Below are 25,674 nucleotides of genomic sequence, written 5' to 3'. Positions count from 1 at the left end.
GTTTAAGACGTCCTCAGCTAAAATATGATCAGACAGGGTTCTTTTTTTTTTTTTAACACTAATAACCCTTGCAGTGCATCTGCATATGTGGAATCACATTTTTTTCCCATTTCCTCTCTCCCAGAGGGGACAAACTATGATTTCCTCTAAGTCCCACCACTCTCTTGTGTTTATCTGGTAAGAGGGACTTCTTGGTGGCTGCCAGCAATGGAACACAGCACATTCAATGTGCTCCTTCTCTATTCTCCTTTTGCCAGAAGGTAAAAGACCTCTTGTTCAAACAGGTCTTCAACCTGTTTGAAGGTAAAGAAACATGCAATTTTAATACATAATATATTTCAAATGGGGAATATGCATTCTGTGTGTTTTCAACTGTTTTAAAGTAAATGTCTCAAATACAGTGTTCTAATTGGACTGAAAGTTTAATGCTTTCTAAACCTTTGTAGTCCATAATACTGTTTTAGTGTTTTATTTCAATTTAGATTATAAGCCTTTGGGGGGGGGGAAGCAAAATATGTATCTATTCAAATCAACCAACCAACCCAATGGTGCAATGGGTTAAACCCTTGTGCTGGCAAGACTGAAGACCAAAAGTCGGAGGTACGAATCCAGGGAGAGTGCAAATGAGCTACCTCTGTCAGCTCCAGCTCCTCATGTGGGGGCATGAGAGAAGCCAGCCAAAGGATGGTCAAAAACATTCAGGCATTCCCTGGGCAACATACTTGCAGACAGCCAATTCTCTCACACCAGAAAGGACTTGCAGTCTCTCAAGTTGCTTCTGACACAAATTAATTGGAACTGCAAACAAGTATAGTGGTTTCCTTCTGTGACTCAATACAGGATGTGTGAAATGGGTGGAGTCGAAGAAGAATAACATGGATGCTTCATGAATCCAGATACTCCAGAAACATCACAAGGAGAGTGTAAAGTCTGACCAGCCAGAATGACTAGAAAGTTGAATGTCTTATCATGAGGACATCACACTCCAAATCTTTCATCCTCAACAATTACTGTAGTTCCCTCTCACATAGGTGTAAAAAGAGAAGAGAATCCTATTTCTCAATACCTTCTGCCTTGGGCAGCATGGCTTAGGAAAAATGGCAGTATGCTAGGGTCTCCAGGCTTGGTAAAGTTATTTCTTTGGTCAGCATCTCCCAGAATCTTCCAATGGGCATATGTGATCAGTCATAGCTAGTTTGTGGACAAATTATTTGCAAGGCTGTCAGAGGTGAGGATTGCAGGACCAGGGCCAGGTAAAATGAAAGAAAGAGCTGGGTTAATGTTAAAAAGACCAGCTCAATGACTGCCTTTCCACATCTACTCATCACCAGCAGACCCTATCAAAACCACGTGTCACAAACAACTGTTATTATAACGGTAGCATTTTGCTTGAAATTTGTTAGCTGTGCTCTGTGCAAGGCACTTATCTCTGTTTATAATCTTAACCTACCCTGTATTTACTTGACTCAGATCCCATTACGAAAAGTCTCTCAAGCAAAGTGACAGAACTGTTACAGACAAGATAATTCTCCTTCTGTGGTACATAAATGACAGTAAAATTGCCCCCCCCCCCCCAAATTAAATGCTGTGGCTCTCATGGTGGAACAATGGGAGCTAATCATTTCCTCTAATGGTGATTCAGGTATGCTATTCTTACAATATTTTTCCCCCTCTACTTTAGGGCACTTTGGTAAAACTATCTTCATTGCTATGTAAACATTCAAAATGTGTGTTTTTCTCTGTCTATTCAGCCACCTATACCCTTGAGGTTGCTCTGATTGGAATCAGTGGGGATACACTAGTTCACCCCTACAACCATCATGTGCCAACTGGACAGAAAACTATAATGGTAAGAGAACTTCACAGCATGGAAGAGATGTGAATTCCATCTTACCATAGCTGTGTTAGCCACGAATATGGTATCCTTCACAACTTGCACCATTTTTTTTGCAGTTCCATAGCATTTTGTATTGAAGATGCTCAGTACTGTAGCATCACAATTGGGCAGAATGGATTGGCCAAGCAGCTGGAGCTTTCCAATGTTTTCCAAGCCCATGGTAAACATTTGGACTTTTCCCTCCCCAATGCCTTCTTTTTACGTGACCTTTGTGCCATGCCAAGGCACAGCACCCAAGGTCCTCCCATCTTCCTCTTTCCATATCAAATTCGGACAGTGATGCAGCTATCCAGCATCCCTAACCACTAGATATACAGGGTGAAAACAAAGCCACAAACTAGTGCTGTATAAGCAATTCCCCAGGTTTCTATTAATTTGTCAAGAAACCATGTCTCCAATGATCAAGTAATGCTTCCATGTCAACTGAGGAAATATTACCAGAGGGGAATTGCTTTGTTACACCTACCATCAACTTTTCTGTCTCATTACGCAAAGTTGTCAAAAAAGGAAACAAACAGTGGTAGCAAGGCCCTTTGGTGGCTGCTGTGCAATTATGTTGACACATAAAATACGCTGTAGCCAATTAACTGCACTGATATGAATTTTAACAGATTAATTAACCATTCATTTTGATTTATTAGTTTATTCAAATGAAACATATCTTGGATTAAATCTGAATAGGAAATCAAGACACAATAATGGAAAATGTAGCCTGGAAAACAAAATTAGTCTCTCCATATTGTGCTGCTTTTGGTTATCTGCCATTAGATGAATTACAGAACTAGAGTGCCTTGAAGTTATTATAATGCTTGTTTTGATTGTTCCCATTTTGCAAGTGGGGAACTGAGGCTTAGAGAGAGTGGTTTCCTCAAAGACATCCAGCAATCTTCATGTCTGAATTGTGTTTTAAAACACAGGTTTGCCTGCTCTGCATCCAGCTCTCTCTCTCTAGTATGTTCTCACTTTAGTTAGAGCAGAGCCCCGGTAGCACAATGGGTTGAACCCTTGTACCGGCAGAACTGAAGACCAACAGGTTGGAGGTTCGAATCCAGGGAGAGTATGGGTGAGCTCCCTTTGTCAGCTCCAGCTCCCCATGCAGGGACATGAGAGAAGCCTCCCACAAGGATGGCAAAACATCAAAAACATCCAGGCATCCACTGGGCAACATCCTTGCAGACGACAAATTCTCTCACACCAGAAGCAACTTGCAGCTTCTCAAGTTGCTCCTGACACAAACACACACACTTTAGTTAGAGAAAAATAAAGATGAAAGGTGGGAGAAACTGTTTTGAGTCTCATTTCGCAGAGAAAATGAGATGATTATGGTGGTGCTGGTGGGAGAAGGACAAAAACTTTGTCTGTGTTGCTGCTCAAGCAAGTGGTTGTGTGTACAATCAACTTACTACTGCATTCCTGACAACACTGCTCTATTCTCATTACCACTGCAGATATGTACCACACAACTATGAACAAAAGGATTTTAAAATTTGCCTAGAAGCAGTACCATATTAAAAGAACTTTTCTTCAAAAGGTCTTAGACCGTAAAGAGATGTTTGATAAATGCAAGCTCAGTGCAGCAAACCAGAGATGGCCAGATCAATACCGGCCATCAGCACAGACAAAATAATAAATGAAAAGCCTACACTCAATAAAAAAGCACAAATCACACTTGTAACAATTTACAGCGGAAAGGAAGTATATTACACAACTGTTCTTAAGAAGGAAATGCTATTTTCCAGCTCAGGTTGCAGTTGACTGAGAAACACGTATACATTTAACTTTTGCAACTTTTTAAAAAAGACTTTGTCACATTGACAATAAATGTATCTATCTAGCTAACTTTATTAAGTTAGTGGCAAGACCACAGTGAAAACTGTGTGTGTGTGATTCTCTTCCTGATTTCATAAATAATCTTGTGTGTAGCACCACCAGGTCAAAAAGGTTTTAACTTTTCTGTGTTTGTGCTTCCCAAAATTTCACTTCTATCAAAATACACTGTAGATTTCACTGTCAACTCAATATTAGACCTCATTGTCTGAACGGTGAAGCACACACAGTTCCCTTGTAGGCCTTCTCATGCAAATCCATAGAGGCCATCAGATCTATAAAGGGTTCTCCAGAGCTCAGAAAAGTTATTTATTTGGGTTGCAATTCTCAAGATTCCCCACTCACCATGAGTGTTGCTAGTGATCACTGTTGACTGTTTAAGTGCCTTCAGGTAATTTGTGACTTATGCTTACACCCTAAGGTGAAACTATCACAGGGATTTCTTGACAGAAATTGTTAGGAGGGGATTTAGCATAGCCTTTGTTGGGAATGTGTGAATTGCACAAGACACCCAGCAGGTTTCCATGGCTAAGCATAGATTTAAACCTTGATTCCCACAATGTCCTAGTCCAATAGGTTTTCAAATTAGTAGGGAGGAGACTGCCATGGTGGCGTAGTAGGTTAAACCGCTAAGCTGCAGAACTTGCTGACCAGAAAGTGAGCAGTTTGAATCTGTGGGACGGGATGAGCTCCTGTTGTTAGCCCCAGCTTCTGCCAACCTAGCAGTTCAAAAACATGCACATGTGAGTGGATCAATAGGTACCGCTTTAGCGGGAAAGTAATGGTGCTCCATGCAGTCATGCCGGCAACATGACCTTGGAGACATCTACGGACAATGCCAGCTCTTTGGCTTAGAAATGGAGATGAGCACCACCCTCCAGAATTGGACTCAACTACACTTAATGTCAAGGGGAAACTTTAACATTTACCTTTAGGGAGGAGAATCCATTCTGTGTTTTAGTCTGAATTTTAAAATAAACACTCAAGATGTTGAACCTCATTCCTACAAGTCCCAGAAACATGGGAGCCATCAGCCACTCTCTCCATTGAAGTGAATGGGGAGATTTTGTAGTAATATTGCCCGTGCATAAAAAGCTCCTGTTTTACATCATTAATCCAGAGTGAATATATTGTTTAACTAAGGGTGGGTAACCTAGGTTCCTTACATCTGAAAGCTCTCAGTATCCCATCATCCTCTGACAAGGATTAGTTATTCCCCTGAGTAAGGAAATACTTGATTTCAACTTCATTTGATTACTAGTACAGTTGGCGGTCCACATTCACAGGGGCTAGGGACACAGGATCCCAATGAAAGTGGAAAATTTGTGAATAGACCTATCATAACTTAATTCTTAATACTGTCAATACTATAATGCGTAAAATGTACAGTACACATAGTTTGTGAATTTATGACTTAGGACATTTTCTTTGGATCTTCTAAGTAAGTCACAATAAGTTGAACTTGTTTGTAAGTTGGAACAGGTATATTTTTTGAGTGAACTCCATATAGATAGAGCGATAGAAAGATAGCGTTGGATAGGACAGGGAATAGTTAACACCCCTCTGTGTTTGTTTAGCTGTCTGTGCCTCTGTTTGGAAGATTTCACCTCACTTTCTGTCTCTCTGATAAGTGGATTTTGAAAAAAAAATGGCTTGTTGTGTAAATAAGGATTGGTAATAAGGCTTCAGTGGAGACGCCCTTTCCCCATGCTAACTCTTACAGGAAGGAATTTTTCTTCCTAGCGGTAGATTTCTCTCGCTGTTGTCTCTCTCCAAATTGCAACTATGAGTCATATTTGTAACTCAGGGATTGGCTGTATAGACATAGGTCAAGGGAATAGTGCAAGCAGGCATATATTAAAGGTAAAGGTTTTCCCTGACATTAAGTCCAGTCATGTCCAACTCTGGGGACTGGTGCTCATCTCCATTTCTAAGCTGAAGAGCCGTTGTCCGTAGACACCTCCAAGGTCATGTGGCTGGCATGACTGCATGGAGTGCCGTTACCTTCCTGCTGGAGTGGTACCTATTGATCTACTCAGATTCACATGTTTTTGAACTGGTAGGTAGGCAGAATTTAGGGCTAACAGCGGGAGCTCATGCCGCTCCCTGGATTCAAACCTGCAACTTTTCAATAAGCAAGTTCAGCAGCTCGGCGGTTTAGCCCACTGCATCACAGGAGACTCCAGGAATATATTAGATAGATACTATTATAAAATCTACTCAAGCTTGTATGGCTACAAACTAACAGGAATATTTAGGTCCTGTAATGTCTCAACTTTTTTTAACCAAGTTACAGGGAGCGGTCAACCCGCCTGTTTAAACAGCTCCACTGGGTGCCAATGAGTTTCTGGTCCTAATTCAAGGTGCAGGTGATTATCTACAAAGCCCTAAATGGTTCAGTACCTGCCTATCTTCACAATTGCATCTTCCTATGAGGAAGGCCCTCCTCTCACTTATGCCTCTGTCTCAGGAGGGCCTTCTCGGTGGTAGCCCCCTGGCTCTGGAACTCTCTTCCTAGGGAGATCAGGCTGTCATCTACCCTGTCCTCCTTCCCCAAGAACCTAAATGGATGTTGCATTGTGCCTTTGGTTAGGCAGTTCCAAAGAATTGGCCCTTTAATACCCAAGTTCCACCATTTTAGTATGGCCCTCCACTCTACAATCCTGACATTATAAAGCCCAAGGATATTACTCTCCCATCCCTGCCACTGAATTTTGCACTTTCCCTTTGCTCTATCTAGGAATTTTGCACAAACTCAGAGCTCTCTTAACTCAGCACCTTTATTGCTCCCATGGTACTGTTTTCATAATTTATTTATTTATCGTCTCAGGAGCGAACCAAAACAGTTGTACTGCATTAAAATTTTGTTTGTTTGTTTTCATAATGTTATGCTTTATTGTGATGTTTCTCTTTGGTTTGTTTTTGTTTTTATTTTATTGCATTACGTTTTAACTTTGTGCTCTCTGGGCTTGTCCCTTTGTAAGCAGCCCTGAGTCCCTTCGGGGAGATGGAGGTGGGGTATAAAAATAAAGTTGTTGTTGTTGTTATCCTGGTGGAAACCTTGAAATAATGTTCAGAAAACTATTATACCTAAATTTTAATTTTTTCTATCAGAATCTCTTGCAGAACTCCTAGGAATCTCTCATGAGCCCTAGGGTTCTGAGAAACCTGAGCGGAGAAAGTCTGGGTTGGTATTTTCCTTGTTTACAATTTTCAGTTGTTAAATAAACTGTTAGGGAGAGGTTGTATTCCCACTCGATCCTAGATTAGGAAAAACACACAAGTAGAACTAAACAGGGAAGGGAGCGGGTGGCACATCTGGCCTGTACTTGAACATAGAACTGCAGACATGAATAATGAAGTGGAAATTCTATCTAAGAGTCAGAGAGCACATTAAAAAACAGGTAACATCAAGCAGGACACCTTCCAGTTACTGGCAGAACACCCTCTGTTACTGGAAGTAGTAGCAGTCATTATCTAGATGTTAGCATCATTAATCACAATTAAGAGAAGACTTGTTAAGTCACAGAAAGTAGTTTTTTTGAGATTTTTGTTAAAATGTTGGACCAGGAAATTTTAAAATGTTATCTTCAGTTTTTAGGGCACTATTGGTGACCGGAATTAAGAAGCACTCACAGATAGCTGTATCCTATTAATCCATTTTAAAATCTCAGATCCTCAGTCTCTAAACCTTGTCCTCTTTTCTTTCAGGCTTGTACTTTAAAGAAATCTACTCAGAGCCATTCACTTCTCTAATATTTAAGCCTTTGAACTCCTCTCCCACCTGAAACAGACTAAGCTCAACAGAAGATGTGCAAAGAGGCAAGCAGCAGTCACGGAGAGACAACCAAACATTGCCTAATTTCTGTTTCCTCTGCCTGTAAGCCACAACATGACTGCATCAGTTACAGGGAGAATATTGGATGTAAATATATTCTCACAACAGCTGCAAGTGGAGACAAGACATTGAATTGAAGGCTAGAACAATAATGATGAAGCAACAACATCATTATCACTCTTATCCATTTGGCTGTTTGCTGTCTAAAGCAGTGTTTCTCAACCCGGGAGTCGGGCCCCCTGGGGGGACGGGACAAGGAGATGTCAGAGATGTCACCAAAGACCATCAGAAGACATGGTATTTTCTGTTGGTCATGAGGGTTCCATGTGGGAAGTTTGGCCCAATTCTATCATTGTGGGGTTCAGAATGCTCTTTGATTGTAGGTGAACTATAATCCCAGCAACTACAGCTCCCAAATGTCAAGGTCTATTCCCTCCCCCCCCCCCCCGCCCCCCAAAAAATCTCCACCAATGTTCACATTTGGGCATATTGAGTCTCCATGCCAAATTTGGTCCAGATCCATCATTGTTTGAGTCCACAGTGCTCTCTGGAGTTGTAGGCAAACTACAACTCCAAAACTCAAGGTCAATGCCCAGCAAATCCTTCCAGTATTTTCTCTTGGTCATGGGAGTTCTGTATGTCAAGTTTGGTTCAATTCCCTCAATGGTGGAGGTCAGAATGCTCTTTGATTGTAGGTTAACTATAAATCCCAGGAACTACAACTCCCGAATGACAAAATCAATTCCCCCCCCCCAACTCCCCCCCCCACCAGTATTCAAATTTGGGCATATCACGTATTTTTATCAAATACATCCTGCATATCACATATTTATATGATGATTCACAACAGTAGCAAAATCATATATTGTGAAGTAGCAACGAAAACAATTTTATGGTTAGGGTCACCACAACATGAAGAACTGTATTAAGGGGTCACGGCATTAGGAAAGTTGAGAAACACTGGTCTAAAGGATCTCTCTAGACATTATGTAGGGATATTATATTTACACAAATTAAAGCACAACATTATTTTGTATATTGGAGTCTCTGACAGACTATGCTACATCAGCTCAAAAAAAAAAAAGGCAATACAAGACCACAGTTCTACAACATTTAGAAATAAGGTACTATGGAACCCACTGGATGACTTTAGGCAAGTCATACTCTCTCAGACTCAGAATATGGCAATGGCAAACCTCACTATGTGGTCTATCCAATGCAATTTTCCGAATCAGCACCCCAAATAATCAAATTGAATCTAAAGTTGACCAAAAACTGATTCGTAACTGATTTGTAACCCTTTTGGTACAAATGTTGGAGAGTGGTTCATGGTCAAAGTGGTCCCTGGTCAAAAAAAAACTATTGCTCTAGAGGAATGGTATCTGACAGCTATGATCACCAAAGTAATTCATTACTTCCAAGCTGTAAATGAGCATCTTCATAGGATTTTGAGGTAAGTATGTACCAAAAGAGAAGCATAGTATATTAGCTCTCGCAAGAAAGTATTTTGAACACAATCATGCCAAGATTATTTCACTCAGCCAATATTTTCTACAAAGCACTGTGTGTGTTTGGGTAAGAGTTTTCTAAGTTTCTGCAAGACATAAAACCCACCATGGTGAATACAGTCTACCAAACATCCATAATATACAAAAGCCAGTGAAATGGAATTTCTTTGAGTATAATTAATTTCTGGTTTCTTGCATAGAATGTAGTAACTGTTCTGAACACGATGTAACTTTTTTTTAAAAAAAAACCCTTTTGATTCTTAGGTAAGTTACAGAATTTAGAATGAAATACAGAATTTGTCCTTTATAAAGGAAAATATCATTGAAAAAATAAGGTACTCTCTTCCTACCTGTTTATACTCAGATTCTCTTCCAACCAATATCTGCAGAATGTAACTGACTGGATCTCCTTTCATGGGGAGTACAGTTTCCCATGCAATTTCACAGGTATTTCCTTCCAACGCTTTGACTCGAGGTGCTAAAATAAAGATTTCAACAATTAATAGATAAAGGAAACACTGCTGCAAATAGTCTTCTTTTTGATAACAAGAAGGTGGCCACAGGCCTTTACCAAAGTTTTGAGCTATGTGAGGCTCTTGGGATGAGAAGAGTAAGACGGTAGCAAAAACCTATGCTTAAGGCGTAGTGTATGTCATGCAAACCAGACGAGAAGGGGAATCTTGTTTACCTTTGATGGCAGAGGGAATGGATTTGGTTGTGCTGAAGGTAAACACTTCTGAGAAAGGTCCTTCACCAGCATCATTTACTGCTTGTATTCTAAAAGCATAGCAGGTAAATTCCATCAGTCGTTGTACCTTGTAGGTGTGACTTGGTCCCCTATAGATTGGAGTAAACCTAAAACACACAAAAAGAGAGAAGATCAGATTAGGTACCCTTTACCTCATTAGGAACCTACTACTTATGCTTTCTAAACACGATTAATGGCTCTCCATCCTAGCCAATTATTGTGTTATTATTCCACCATAACGGCCATGGTTCCATCCTATGGAGTGTTGGAGTTTGTAGTTTAGAGAGGGACATTGAAATTTCTCAGCTAGAGAGTTCAAGTGCTTCAGTGAATTAAAACTCCCAGGGTCCCATAGATACCATGCTAATTAAAGTGGAATAATTGTGTTATAGTTGTGCAGTGTGAAAGGATCCTAAGTATTTAACATCCATTAAGTTTTATACTAGTATTATCTTCCTACAGAGAGGAACTGTGATCCTTGAATTGCTTTTTGACTGTAAACCACATAATCCCTGCCAATCAGTTACACTGGCTGTGGCTGATGGGAGCTGTATGTCAAAAACATCTGAAAGGCCACAGTTGCTCACTCCTGCCCTGGATCAGAGGTGGGAATCAGGCACCCCTCCAAATGTTGCTGGACAGTATTTCACAACACTGTCCCTAATAGTCTTAGGTGATTTCAAAAATTCTAGGAGTTGCATATCAACAACATCTGGAAGGCCACATGAGTTCTGCCTCTGTCATACACCCTTTCAGATAGGGCTGGTAATAAGTCATACGTTCAAAGTCATGTGTTAATCTGTGGTGTATATCAAGTTAAAAGAGTGCTCAAGGTTGTCTTCATGCTCTGTCTCCTGACCCGATCATTTTTCAATACATGAGCTGTACTGCTGTTTGGTCATGGATCCCACAATCAGATGACCACTTCACTGCATGGACGGGCAGTTCTTTGAATTTTCTGCACTCTTAATAGCTTTGGCGGGAATATAAATACTTGAATACTAATGCTTCTCAGAAAAAAAATCTGGATTTACTAAATTAAATTTAGGGCACAAGGGTTTCCAGGACTTCAATCACATATAAAGCAATCATTGACCTATACCGGTTTGTAACTAATCTGAAAAACAATTAAAATATGGCATAGAACAAGAAATGGTAGAAAGCAAGATGCTTGATATATTAAAGGCAGGTATAACATTGAATTCCTGAAAAGACTGGTTGCCAGCCTCATGAAGAATTTGGGTGCTTACAAACTTTCTCTTCTGTTGGCCTGTATAGCTATGTGAGGGGGAGGATTTCATTTCATAGAATCATAGAATCAAAGAGTTGGAAGAGACCTCATGGGCCATCCAGTCCAACCCCCTGCCAAGAAGCAGGAATATTGCATTCAAATCACCCCTGACAGATGGCCATCCAGCCTCTGCTTAAAAGCTTCCAAAGAAGGAGCCTCCACCACACTCCGGGGCAGAGAGTTCCACTGCTGAATGGCTCTCACAGTCAGGAAGTTCTTCCTAATGTTCAGATGGAATCTCCTCTCTTGTAGTTTGAAGCCATTGTTCCGCGTCCTAGTCTCCAAGGAAGCAGAAAACAAGCTTGCTCCCTCCTCCCTGTGGCTTCCTCTCACATATTTATACATGGCTATCATATCTCCTCTCAGCCTTCTCTTCTTCAGGCTAAACATGCCCAGTTCCCTAAGCCGCTCCTCATAGGGCTTGTTCTCCAGACCCTTGATCATTTTAGTCGCCCTCCTCTGGACACATTCCAGCTTGTCAATATCTCTCTTGAATTGTGGTGCCCAGAATTGGACACAATATTCCAGATGTGGTCTAACCAAAGCAGAATAGAGGGGTAGCATTACTTCCTTAGATCTAGACACTATGCTCCTATTGATGCAGGCCAAAATCCCGTTGGCTTTTTTTGCCGCCACATCACATTGTTGGCTCATGTTTAACTTGTTGTCCACGAGGACTCCAAGATCTTTTTCACACGTACTGCTCTCGAGCCAGGCATCCCCCATTCTGTATCTTTGCATTTCATTTTTTCTGCCAAAGTGGAGTATCTTGCATTTGTTACTGTTGAACTTCATTTTGTTAGTTTTGGCCCATCTCTCTAATCTGTCAAGATCGTTTTGAATTCTGCTCAAAACGATCTTGACAGATTAGAGAGATGGGCCAAAACTAACAAAATGAAGTTCAACAGTGACAAATGCAAGATACTCCACTTTGGCAGAATTTTACTTAAATTAATCTGTTACAGAAAGTGGTATGACTTCTAAACACAATTACCTGCTGCTAATTAATCTGAGTGGTCATTTGGAAGCCAAGTTTTAAAATCTGGATGTGATGCTCAGGAGGAAATTTTACATGAATGGGTTCCAACCAGAACTCTATTACAATGTTAGAGAATCATCCCACCTAATGAACATACCTTCTGTTGTTCATAATGGCAGAGAACAACACTACATTCAGACATATGTTCATTCTGTTCATCCTATGACAGAATAATCTCATCCTCTCTGTGACTCAACTCTATCACATAGGCCAGTGGTTACAGATCAATAAGATTAATTATAGATCAATAAGCCAAGAACTATGCTAGAGTAGATCAAAGATTTATCAGCTTCAACATGTTGTCCACAGCACTGGAATTGCCTAGTGAATCTAAAGAAGTGGCTCTCAATCTATGGGTTTTCAGATGTTTTGGCCCTAGAAATCCCAGCCAGTTTATCAGCTGTTAGTATTTCTGGGAGTTGAAGGCCAAAACATCTGGGGACCCACAGGTTGAGCACCACTGACATAGATCAACTATTGTTTTTCTGCAAGTATATTTTTGCTAATGCATCAGCAAGTAATAGGACATGTACTTTTACATAGACTATCCAATATGTAAATCTCCTAGACTTGTTCTTGTTCAGTCTTACTCAAAGCCTAGGAAGTTACTTTCTTTTCTAAATGACAATCATAGACTCCCCCAGACAGCATGGCCAGTGCTTAAAACGGACTTTTACTGAAACTGGAGAAGCAATTAGTTTTAACAAGATCAGGAATCATTCTAGAAATTAATCTTAATTATGCCCGGAAGACTCTTGTTGTGATCAAAACAATACAAAAGTTTTATCTTGATTACAAACATTTCAAACTTCAACCGACAGCTAATATCTCAAATAAATATGTACAATTCAATTAGTTGTCTGAAACAGGCACTTTGTATTCCTGGACAATTTCTCCTTGTTACATTTCAAAGCATGATAGCTATGTGCTGCATAGACAAAGAAGGTGTGTATGTATGTGTGTGTTATAAATCTAATTTTGTAGTTACTCGAAACTTGAGGAGTCCTCAAGGATTTTTTTAAAAGTATGCGAGGGGAGGCAGCAGAAGGATATATTGATTTCCAATTGTCTATGAAAGAGCCAGATTATGAGAGACCAGCTTTATATTCACTCATACGGAGAACACCTTTGATACAAGCAAATGCAAAACAGTTCTACTATATTATCTAGCATGGAAAATTGTGTTTAGGCCAAAGTGATACAAGTAGGAGGAAAACAGGGTGTAGCTCTCTCTCTCTGTGATATACCTTTCCATTAACTTAACATTTCAGCAGAGCGTTTAGAAATACAGATTAGGAATGCAAATGAAAGAGGGGGAAAATTATCCAAGGAAGAACATAGCCAAATAAGAATCCAGGTGTGACTGTTTTATTCTCTGCAATGTCAGAAGTTTCATTGGGAGGAGACAGAATTAATGTATTGGGGCCAATTTAACTATCACAGCAATTGTATATTTGGCGGAAAGGCAAACAAGGAGGGACAGAAGTGGCAGATACACTATTTATAATATCAAGTTTATTATACAGGGAGCTCTGGCGTGGGATGGTCAATGAGGTCACGAAGAGTCGGAGACGACTGAACGAATGAACAACAAAAACAGTAGTTTCAGGTTGCTCCATGCACACCCAAATACACACACAATCCCCCCAGTTATCTTGCACAGTGCTGTCATTATGACCACAGTGCAAAGGCAGATTAAAAAGTTTGAAAGACAAAGTTTTGAGGTATGATCTGTGTTTAGTCATTGAACTGAGTTCAATGGAAAAGCATGGCTCCAAAAGTTTTTGGCTTCAAGACGCAATGCAGCTTAGATCTACTACAGTGCTTCTTAACAATTTTTAGGTCTTAAGAGCCCTTGGTAAATGTGATGAAGCGACATCACCTAAATTGTTTTTATGATTTAATTGAGAATTTTATGTTACTGTTGTTTTGTGTTAGGTTTTCATGTTTTGTAAAGCACTGCATTTTGCCATGAATATGTTGGAAACTGCTTTGAGTTCCCCCGGGGGTGAGAAAAGTGGTATATAAACTAAGTAAGTAAGTAAGTAAGTAAGTAAGTAAATAAGTAAACAAACATAATTTTCAAGAAAATTGGAGGGGAAATCCTAGATCTAATGGTATGTACGGGTTGGCTTAAGAATTCTAGGTCTAATATTTGACTTTACAGCCCCAAACAACACACTTCACCTGTAAACCTGGAGACTTCAGTTTCAGCAACTATGGGCACTTCCACACAGCCCTATATCCAAGGATATCAAGGCAGGAAATCACACATTATCTGAGTGTGGACTCAGATAACCCAGGGCTCTTCCACACAGCCCTATATCCCAGGATATCAAGGCAGAAAATCCCACAATATTGGCTTTGAACTGGGTTATCTTCATCCACACTCAGATAATGTGGGATTTTCTGCCTTGATATGCTGGGATATAGGGCTGTGTGGAACAGCCCTATGATTGAGTAACGTATTAAGAGGGATACAAGTTTGAGAAGCTAATTTTCTTTTTCCCTCTGCTAGGGCTAAACCTAGAATCTGAAGAGTCTGTGAAGTCAACTGCTTTGGCGTGAAGGTGAGTAAGAAGGTGGCAAGACATGTAGTCAAGCACCAATCACTTTCAGCAGGTTTAGTTAATAGACATTCTGTGACTTGCAAAGGCAAATACTGCATACCTATATTTATTCACTGCAAGTGTTTATATTCCACCTTTCCAACAGGTATTGTTCGAGATAGTAAAGAATGCAAAAATTAACCATAATATCAACAGAAATGTCTAAAGAGGACACATGTAGCCCCATATATATTACTTGATTTAAGTTGCAACTTTAGGAGACAAGATTTTACAGTCAAAGACCAAGAGTATGACACCCATTAGATAGGCTACCACAATCTGCTTTCAAGGAAATAACATTTAAAAACCAGCAACACTAGGATAGGCAGCTGTCCAATAGGATGTAGACAAAGTTTTTAGGTATTTTGTTAGAAAAAGAAAAAAAATCATGAGGGAAACAAGGTACCTATGATCCAAAGGCTGCCCTGCTTTTCAATGAATCTGTCCCCAGCGCATGCTATGCTTTAATGGGAACATTTTAAACAACTATATAGGCAAAACATGGGGAAGAAAATACAATTTCCCAGGGAAGGAGGAGGCAATCCCTAGAAATATTAATCATCGCATATCTTTCTTGTTAACAGCCTGAAACAGTTCTATTCCCTTGCATTTTAATATCAAATCAAATAATAATATACAGACAACATGGAACAAAGTGTTCCTAGAGAGAATGCTCAGGAGATGACAAGGCTGCAATTTTGTCGTCAATACATTTTTATCCTGTGTGAGGAACTTCCAGGAACTTGCTTGCCATATTGAATTTCTTTTTAACATTTCGAGATCAAACTTGGGCATTGTGAATAGAAATTTGTTTCCCTTTGCTCTTGCCTTTTACATTTTTATTGTGTTGCTTCTCTCCTTTTTGTTGAAGGGAGAGTTTCCATTTTTCAACAAGTGCTTTGAACAAGAGCTACCTACATTTTGGGCTTTTACAAAAGCAGGTGCAGCTGGGCAGCATCAAAGTACAGTGGCCTACGTAAAAGCCTGAGTGCAGCTTCTCAGTGAAAAGGCAGCCAGTATTTGTACTCCTCATGGAAGCACAAGAGAAAGGGAAACGAGAGTGAGGTAGCATATCATTAATATCCTCCTGAATTAAGCTTCTGACCTGAGGCTATTTTCTTCACAGCACTAGTAACTGGAGCATCTGAAATGGAGGCTTACACACCTTAGCAGGCAACAGATGCTAGTAGTTAAATGAAATTACCACACCAGCAAAGTGCTTGCTTTTGACAATAAACACCTCATGCATGCTCTTCAAAATTATAAAACACCTAGCTCTTCTGTTATTTGGCATATCTAACCATTAGCTATTTATAGGATTGCTCATCTATATATTCTAGGCCATCCATAACCCAGGAAGCAACACAACAGGAACAGATAATTTCATCAATGAAGGGAAGAACACGAAGTTCCAAGCAGTGATTATTGAGGTAGGAGGAAAAAGAGCGAGCCAAATCATTGCATGATGTAGATGGGTGCAACTTTCACCTGCCAAATGGCATAAAACTCTTTAATGATGGTGCACCTACAAAAGAGTCATGTATTCCAGCAGATGCTAATCACTTTGGTAATATAATCCATCATCTTTCCATGCAGTTTAAGTGAAAATCCACATTTTTGACATTCAAGAGATGAGACCACATTTATTCCTGACATTCTCAGCAGCAGCATAATCATTATAGGTTGAGCATGTAGGAAATAGCAACCTTCTCAAGCCTCCACTAATTATTTGTTATGTATATAATTGCTAACTGTATTGTATAGGTGTGTATTGGTTTGCAATTTTACTTTACTCTTTGTTGTGGGAGGGGCTGCCGACCATATGATCAGGTCTGGGTTTGTTAAGGGTCTGACTCCATTTTAGAAAGGCAGAAGCCATAAGAGCAGTGGTTCTCAGCCTGTGGGTCCCCAAGTGTTTTGGCCTACACCTCCCAGAAATCCCAGCCAGTTTGTCAGCTGTTAGGATTTCCGGGAGTTGAAGGCCAAAACATCTGGGGACCCACAGATTGAGAACCACTGCACTAGACCTTCCACAGGAACAGCAGACACAGTTCAGTTAAGAGACTTAACTACAAACAGATGTATGCTTTTAGAAGTTAGTTGAAACAGACTACAGAGACTCTTTTAGACTCAAAGCAGAGGGATGCTTTAGATTATGGGCTGTTGATTATGAGAATGATGACCTGTGTTACCAACACAGAGAAACTACTTCAAATCCTATTTGTAACTGGATTGATAAGCAAAATACCTCTATGATGAATACATGAAGTTTGCGAGTAAACTAACTATTAATTTTAAGGACGTCTGCTCATTTTTGTCTCTTGAAAACATGAATTAAAGGCAAATATATTTTAAGGGAGAGTAGGTTTTTTTGGGCAACAAGAAGGAACACTTCTGAAACTCTGCTCTCTCTCTCTCTCTCTCTCTCTGTAAATGCTGTTGAATACAATTTTTCCAAAAAGGTTATGAGTCTAACATAGTGTTTCTTAACCTGTGGGCCACGGCCCACTGGTGGGTCACAAGACCTAAAATAAGGTCAGTAGCTCTAGATTATTAAATATGGTTTTCTGTGGGTGAGCAGATGGTAACTACTGGATGGCATATGTTCTGTAACAGAAACTAGAGCTGATATGGTCTATGCAATGCAATTTTCTGAATCAGAACCCCAAATAAGCAAACCCAATCTAAAGTTGACAAAAACTGAATCATAACTCTTTTGGTATTAATGTTGCAGGGTGGTCCTTGGTCAAGTTGTCCCTGGTCAAAAGAAAGTTGGGAACCACAGCTCTAACAGGTCATGCTTTTACAAAGAGGTTACGGAATTGTTTTTCAAAAAGTTATGACTTCTAACAAGGTCATGCCTTTCCAAAGATCATAAATCTCTGAAATGGCTAAGGAGATTTCCATTTTCCAAAAGAAAATGGAATTTCCCTAACTGGAATTCCAAAATCTTAAATACATCAACATCCAAAATTGTCCACATGGGGGACATCTTTGCTTTTTGATTGTTAAATGTACACATATTTTGTTTCATTCACAAAATTATTAAAATGTTTTAAAATGATCCTTTAGTCAATGTGTATAAGGTATATATCAAATACAAATACTATTCATGTTGTGAATTGGGCACCATCTCTACGATACCTCACTATGTACATAAATGCAAATATGGGAATTTTAAAATCTGAGAAAATTCAAAATATGTCTGATCCCAAGCAAAATTGTGTCTACTGAATTTTTAAAAGTTTTCAAAAATCTTCATATCCCAAAAACTGTTCCCAAGTTGTGGAAACTAGGGTGGTCCCTCTTCCCCTGGTACTTCCACCACCAGGAAAACACCTACTTTTCCAGAGGCACTTGTAACAACTGTCTGGCTGCTGAGAAAGAAGCTCTTCATTAATTTTGCTTTCAGGGACAGGCAGGATACCCTACAAATATCCCTATGACCATCCTAGAAATGATGCATCTTATAAGGAAAAGCAACCTGCCATCTTATAAGGAAAGGCAACCTAATATAGAAGGCACCACTTGGAAGAGTACGATAGAAGTCAAGAATTGATATTTTCATTGTGCACCATTAGAACTCCAGGTAGAAAAACATCTCTGGCTGCTATTGGTTTTATGAATCCTTAGTCTGCTCCAGCATGGTGAGGCTTGTATGTTACTATTCCTCACTGATTTATTGAAAGGATGGGGAGTAAACTGCAACATTACTACCCCCACAATCCCTTACTAGTAACCATGCTCAATGGGAGTTGTAGCCAAAAAACACTTGTAATATTTCATTGATATACTTTTTTTCTAATTATACTGCACATGTCAAGAGCTTGGGAAATATTTTATTTCTCTTACTGTAAAGACAACAAGGAGTTCCAATTAATTGTCATTAAAACAATGTTACAAGAAAGAGGATTTTTCATATGTATATACAGGTACTATATATTGGTTCCAATCCATGGTATACAACACAAGAAATAGTTTTAATCAAACAGAGTCCATCGCCATTTTTGTCCTGCCTTTATTTCCTAATGGATTTCAATTTGTAATTTCAGAAACAATACTATAGCAACCATATGGCTTAGCCTTAATTGCCAATTTCCTTTCCTTATTTGCGAGCCAAAGCCTTCCATTATGTGTATACTGATTATTATGAACAAATATGATAATGTGTATGTTTTTGTTTTTTGCTTCTTTAAAAAATCTTCTTCTAAAGCTTCATCTTGGGAGCTGGATGGAAATCAGACACTGCTGTTAAAGTGGGTGTTAATGGTCTTGATTCAATTAAGAGAGTAAAGCATTTTCTAATTAGACTCCTTGGAAAACCTGCGATAACTGGCTAATAGCTTTATTCATCATGAGGCAAAGCATCTGTGTATCCTTACAGGGCTGAATACAAACAACTCATTGCCAGAATATTATTTTTTTAAATTGGCATACCAGGCTCATTCATGAACAATGCCAAGCCATGGTTTGTCGCTGGGTGCTACACAACCAAGGAAGAGATATGTTCAGACTCGAAAACCATGGTCTGTTCTCCTCTCCACTCTCATATTCATAACTGAAAAATTAATTTTGCAAACCCAGAGACTAATGGGCAACAATGATAGACAGTGCATGCCAACCAATCAGCCTGCAGATCCTAGCCTGCCATGATCTGAATTAATTGACACATTCTGGAACCTGCCTGAGAGGTACAACTGGAACCACTGCAATACAGTGCCTCCAATTCCCAGTTTCTCCAGACATTCCAGAAAGATGTAATCGACTGATAGTGGTTGAAAGCCACTGAGAGATGTAGAAGCACAAACAAGGAAACAAACCCCTTGTCAGTGTTGAGACGGAGGTCATCCACTAAGGCGACCATAGGAGTCTCAACTCCATATCCTGTTCTGAAGCCAGTTTGAAATGTCTGGAGTTGGAAGGCAACTGCCTTCTCAATCACCTTGCCCCAAAAAAGAGGTTATTTATTTATTTGCAGTATTTGTGTACTGCCCTTCTCAATCCCGGAGGGGATTCAGGGCGGTTCACAGGTTAGACACTGGTCTGTAATTATTAGGATCCAGGGAGAGCTTCTTCAGTAGTGGTCTATCTACTGCTTCTTTTAAAAAGGATGGAAAAATTCCCTCCCTGAGAGATGCATTAATAATTTGTTGTATTTGAGATCGAACTCCATCTCCCCCGTCTGACAACTAGCCAGGGAGGAGATGAAAGCAAGGATCAAAAAAGCATGTTGTCTTCCTTACTTGCTCCACCAGCTTGTCCATATCAACAGTACTCACCAACTGAAACTGATCCAGTGTAATCCCACACACAGAGTTGCTGGACACCTCATTGCTCGAGAAGTACCCTCTTAGATAAAACCAAATAAGAGTTTTAAAAATATGTGCTTCTCCACTTTCTAAAAGACCGTGTGACCCTAATCTCTGTGAATGTGAAGGGCTGCCTGTATATTGAAACCAACTTCTTGTTACAACTGGCTAGATCCCTTGAATCTTTCGATTGTCAACACTTACATAAATCTGACCAATTCAACAGGTTATTTCTGATTTATACTAGAATGTGGATTAAAGTCTGCACATAGTTCTTGTTATCTTTGCTGGCATATGGAGATGCTTACAAGATGGGTTGCATTTAAAAATGAACAGAACACAAATAATTTAAAAACATGAAATTTGAAAAACACAGCCACATAAAATGGGAACACATCTCAACACTAATAAATCAACTATATTAATTGTAAATCCAGGCAGACTTAAAAACTAGATGTTTTGAAAAAGGCAATACATTTGTGGATGATTATTTTTATTGCCTTAAACTCTGGGTACCTGTAAACCATAATAGCACTAAAATGATTACTGTATCAATGTTGCTAAATTAAGACTCCCATAGCTAATTCCCCAGCAAGCCAGAGAATGGAGCTAAGTAATTATTGCAGAAACAGAAGCAGCAAGGAGGAAAAGTCAGGGCAAAAATGTCATGATATCTAGTTTAGGCATGAATTTAAATTAACCAAATCCCATCCCACCGGAGATTCTGTCAAAAACACAGGCAGCTTTCCAAAGCTAATCAGAAAACCCACAAAGGGAAAACACCAACAGCAGATGTGGGAAGAGCTGACTAACAGGTATAATCTTACAAAACAACTCTAGAGCCACTGCACACATTATTTACGTACCATGGGCAGATCTCAACAACATTTTGACCTTTCCCTATGAGCAATACATGGCTCGCTTGAGCTGATTCCTGTAAGGCCACATGCCAGCTATTAGAACAGATTATTATAACGTGCTTATTTCATTTCCACAATCAAATCCCATTCAAAACTATTGGTTTTCAAGTCCTGCTCCTGATCACAGACCTGAAGGCATGGATTTTATTTACCACAATGGAATAGAAAGAATGAAAGAAAGAAAGAAAGAAAGAAAGAAAGAAAGAAAGAAAGAAAGATAGATGATAGAGTGCTTTGCTGAGCAAAAACAAAATGTTGATGCTTGTTGCCATTATTAAGGTAAGTACTCAGGCCATAATAGGAATCATGTAGCCCTCTATATGTGATTGGATTTCAAATCTCAGCAGATCTTGGCAGCATCACCAATGATGACAAATTCTGGAAACTGCAACCCAACAACATTTGGAAGGCCAAGAGATTCTCATGTCTAACATATGGAAAGCAAAAAATATTTATCCCTGCTTTAGGGTGGTTCAAGGATATGATGTAAAGGAGGAGCAGAGTTTTGGTGTGGATAATTTCAGAAAAACAGCCCTTCTTTTGGAACAGGAAATATTTATACAACCTTCTTCAGTGACCATTGAAGCAGAACAAGACATAGACATCAATACACACAAACACTGCAAGTCAATTTGTAATATTTGTAATGATACCTGTCTGAACGCATCTCCCTTTATGAACCACTACAAAGACTAAGATCTTCTGGGGAGGCCCTGTTCTTGGTCCTACCACCGTCACAGGCATGTTTGGCAGAGATGAGAGAGAGAGGGCCTTCTCAGTGTTTGCCCCCTGGCTATGGAACTCCCTTCCTGGTGAGACTAGATCAGCCCCCTCCCTCCTGTCCTTCAGAAAGATGGTAAAGACCTGGCTGTGGGACCAAGTCTTTGAGGCAGTGCAATGAGGCAATAATAGGAAACCTACTCTGCTGACTAGAGCCAGCATGGTGTCTTGAGATGGTTTTAAACAACTTATTTTAATGTAGATATAAGTGATTTTAATGCTTGTGTATATTTATATTTTTATGTCATTGAATGTTTGTGTATATATGTTATGCTCTGCCCTGAGTCTCCTGCGGTGTAAGAAGATCAGAATATAAATGTTTCAAACAAATAAACAAATAAATATTCTTCATAGTTTCCACTTTATGCCTACATTAATATGAATTACATGCACATGCAACTTTTTCTCCCTCTTCAATTTACACTTCATATGCAAGTCTATTGATTGTTCCGCTCTCTTTAGCATCCTTTGAAGTGGGCCATACAAATATTGATAAAAATGCAGTTTGATCAAAACAAAGTAGGCTCTTTTTTCCTCTGGATAGGTGAGATTTGATACACACACACACAAAACACCTAAAAAAAATTAAACTGGGTATTCCAGTCTCCCTTGGTTTTGTTCAAACACATGGTATATTACAGTGAATAAAACATGCTATACTTTTTAAAATAATAGGTTTTTTAAATGTCTATGTTATTGTTATTGTTTATTGCTTATTGTGTTTTTTTGTTTTGAGTTTATTTTAACTGTTCTGTATTGATTATTTGTTATCACTTTTGTTTATTGATGTGCTGTGAACTTGGCCTCATGTAAGCCGCACCCAGTCCCTTGGGGAGATGGTAGCAGGGTACAAATAAAGATTATTATTATTATTATTATTATTATTATTATTATTATTATTATGTGGCAGTTAGGCAGATCAAATATCTCTGATTAAGCAAACTGTCTGTAATGCTTCGGGGAGCACAATCCAATCGGTTTTTATATTTATAAAGCACAACAATGATTACTACAAATGTAGCATTTATGGTACAGAAAGCACTTTTATCATTATCATTTGTAAGAAATGAATTACACTTTGCAATACCCATGGCAATAACCATAAGTGGGAATTGTTTCTGTCGGTCTTTTAGAAACTGCTAGTGGGGCATGAAGCTAAAATCATCAAATCAAAGGGGAAACAATTAGGGGATCACCCAGTTCCAGCTCAAAATTTGACATGTAGCTTTGAAACTGATGATAATTCGCTAATCTGAAAACCCTGATAAAACCACTGCTATAAGCAGAACATTCATATCCCCATCTCTACTGGAAACTGAACATCAGTTCTGATACAGGATTTACAACTTTACTTCCAAGCACTCCAGGAAAATTTGAAATAACTGGTTGATAAAGCTATAATTAACATATTAGTTAATAATATCACTTCAACATTAGCTCCTGGAAAGACTTGCAGGGTTCCTAGAAAAGCTGTAATTGCACGAAGACTAATGATTGCCACTAAAAATCAAACATTAATAAACTAAGATTAATTTGTTTAACCTCTGCTTTTAAAAATACTACTACGGTCTGGAAAGCATTAGTTATATTATTGCATCCTATTAGATTATTTCAGGTTAAAAAGTATCTCTCACACAATAACCTGGAGCCCCACATACAAAGAAATCATGCAGGCACCATAAATAAACATGTCTTTTAGGTTCAAAGAGCTAGACTGTGCATTACCAAAGAAATCAACACAAAAAAACCACTGAAAAAGAGATGCAACTCTATAGAAATAGAGAAGACACGAAATTGAGAACCTGATATTTGTTATGTGTGTACTCCATAAACCCCCTTATTAAAGCATACTCCATAAACCCCCTTATTAGAGACCACGGTGGCGCAACAGCTTAAACCATCGAACTGTTGAATTTGCTGGCCTAAAGGTTGGCCGTTTGAAGCTGTAGATCGGGGTGAGCTCCCGCTGTTAGCCCTAGCTCCTGCCAACCTAGCAGTTCGAAAACATGCAAATGGGAGTAGATCAATAGGTACCATTTTGGCAGGAAGGTAATAAAGGCACTCATGCAGCCATGTTGGCAACACAACCAGGAGGTGTCTATGGACAATATGTCCTCTGACTTGGAAATGGAACAAGAACACCTCCCCATGGCCAGAGTTGAGCACCGCCTCCAAAAAGCTGGAAATGAAAGGGGAAGCCTTTACCTTTGTTCTGTGCATTGTATGTCATTGTTATTCCACTGTCTTAAGGCATTGAATGTTTGCCTATCTGTGTATGTTGTAATCCGCTCTGAGTCCCCTTGGGCAGATAGAATGGAATATAAATAAAGTGTATTATTGCTATTATTATTATTATTATTATTATTATTATTATTATCTCGGATTCCCACTTCTATCATCAATGATTCATTATGCAAAATGAGCCTTGTATTGAGACTTATAGCTCAGATTTCATTGGAGAAAAAAAGAGGAAGCAAAATTACAAAGTTCATTCAAGAATAAATCAAATGCAAAAATCAATTAAAAAGCAAGCCAAAATAAGGAGGAGCCACGTCATAGTGATAGCACCCATGCAGTAGGATCCAGGTTTAATCTTAGGTCTAAAACTCTATAGAGATTTACTATTAAGCAATGTTGGCAATAGTCAGCTAGAAGAATACATGGACTCTGCAGTCTGACACACTGTTAACTGCCATGGTTCAATGCTATGGAACCCTGGGAGTTGTAGTTTGGTGCAGTACCAGCAATTTTTTTGCAGATTAGGCTAAAGACCTTGTAATATCATAATGCCCATGATTCCATAATATTGAGCCATGGTGATTAAAGAAAAGGAGAGTGAGCAAGTGAGAGCATGGGTCTATATTCACTAAGAAGCTGTAGACCATAATTTCCCTGTTTTTGCACCATCATTTTTATGAGCAGTTAAATGTATGTGCACAATTAAAAGAGCTTGCCAGATAGAAAAATAATTTTAATCTATTCAACTGCACATTGCCACAGGGACTATACATTTGCCAGGCATGGCTCTGTAACTAAGTAATTTTTTTATTAGTCACTACTTTCCAAGGGGGAATTATTTTCATTGGATGTCCCTTGGTGTTTCTTTGCAAGGAAAACAATATCAAGGCTTCAGTCTTATTGAGTGCAGAAGTGTTGTTGGAAGACAGACAATTTTACATCCACTTCCTGGAAAAAAAACCCCTTGTAATTAGATAAAAGCGGTTGCAGACTTTTTATGTGCAATACCCGCTTCTTTTACCATCAAGGATTCACCTACCTGAACTTGTTCACCCAATGCTGATGGCTCTTCTTTGATTTTCTCTGATAGTTATGATATATTATAATGCAGCGAAGCTTGGCTTTAGAAGAAAGCGATGATATTATTACAGGTCTCAGCCTTTGATCCCACAGATGTATTGGACTTAAAATTCCTGGTCATTGCCATGTTGGCTGCAGTTTCTGAAACCTGAAGTCCAAAACATCTGGAATACAAAGTTAAGGACCACTCTGGCTGGATTTACACTGCCCTATAATCCAATTTCAGAATGTGGATTAACTGTCTCGATCTGGATTATAGGGGAGTGTAGACTGATACAATCCAGTTCAATGCAGTTAATCCACATTCTAAAACTGGATTGTAGGGCAGTGTAGATCTATCCTTGGTTCCATTCTTTCCTCAAATATTTTTACTGCATCATTTGATAAAACACTACGATTGCCTGAAGTTATTGAAAACTGTAACAACTGAAACTCCAATAGCATTTTGTATCATGCACAGAGCCTCAGAAACCCAAAGCATCTGCTCATCCTCACCTCTTTTCTTGTATAGGAAGATCTGATTGTAACATTATGCCTCTAAGGTCCTTTCCCTGCCCATCTCCTTAGCTTGCAACCATTGGGTGGGGGAA

General features: G+C 39.2%; 1 protein-coding gene across 2 annotated transcripts in view; it reads right to left on the bottom strand.

Annotated features, from left to right (window-relative positions):
• The window catches only part of FNDC3B (fibronectin type III domain containing 3B), a 332,684-nt gene that overhangs the window by 10,159 nt on the left and 296,851 nt on the right, over positions 1-25,674 (bottom strand). For both annotated transcript variants that reach the window (XM_067466047.1, XM_060767521.2), the window contains 2 exons: positions 9,759-9,925; positions 9,421-9,548 (listed from right to left, as the gene is read on the bottom strand). In XM_067466047.1, the coding sequence (XP_067322148.1) occupies positions 9,421-9,548; positions 9,759-9,925 (295 nt within the window). The remainder of the gene's footprint in view (positions 1-9,420; positions 9,549-9,758; positions 9,926-25,674) is intronic.

This window comes from Anolis sagrei, chromosome 3 (genome assembly GCF_037176765.1).
Source record: "Anolis sagrei isolate rAnoSag1 chromosome 3, rAnoSag1.mat, whole genome shotgun sequence".
NCBI lineage: Eukaryota > Metazoa > Chordata > Lepidosauria > Squamata > Dactyloidae > Anolis > Anolis sagrei.
This window is presented reverse-complemented; position numbering and strand designations above follow the sequence as displayed.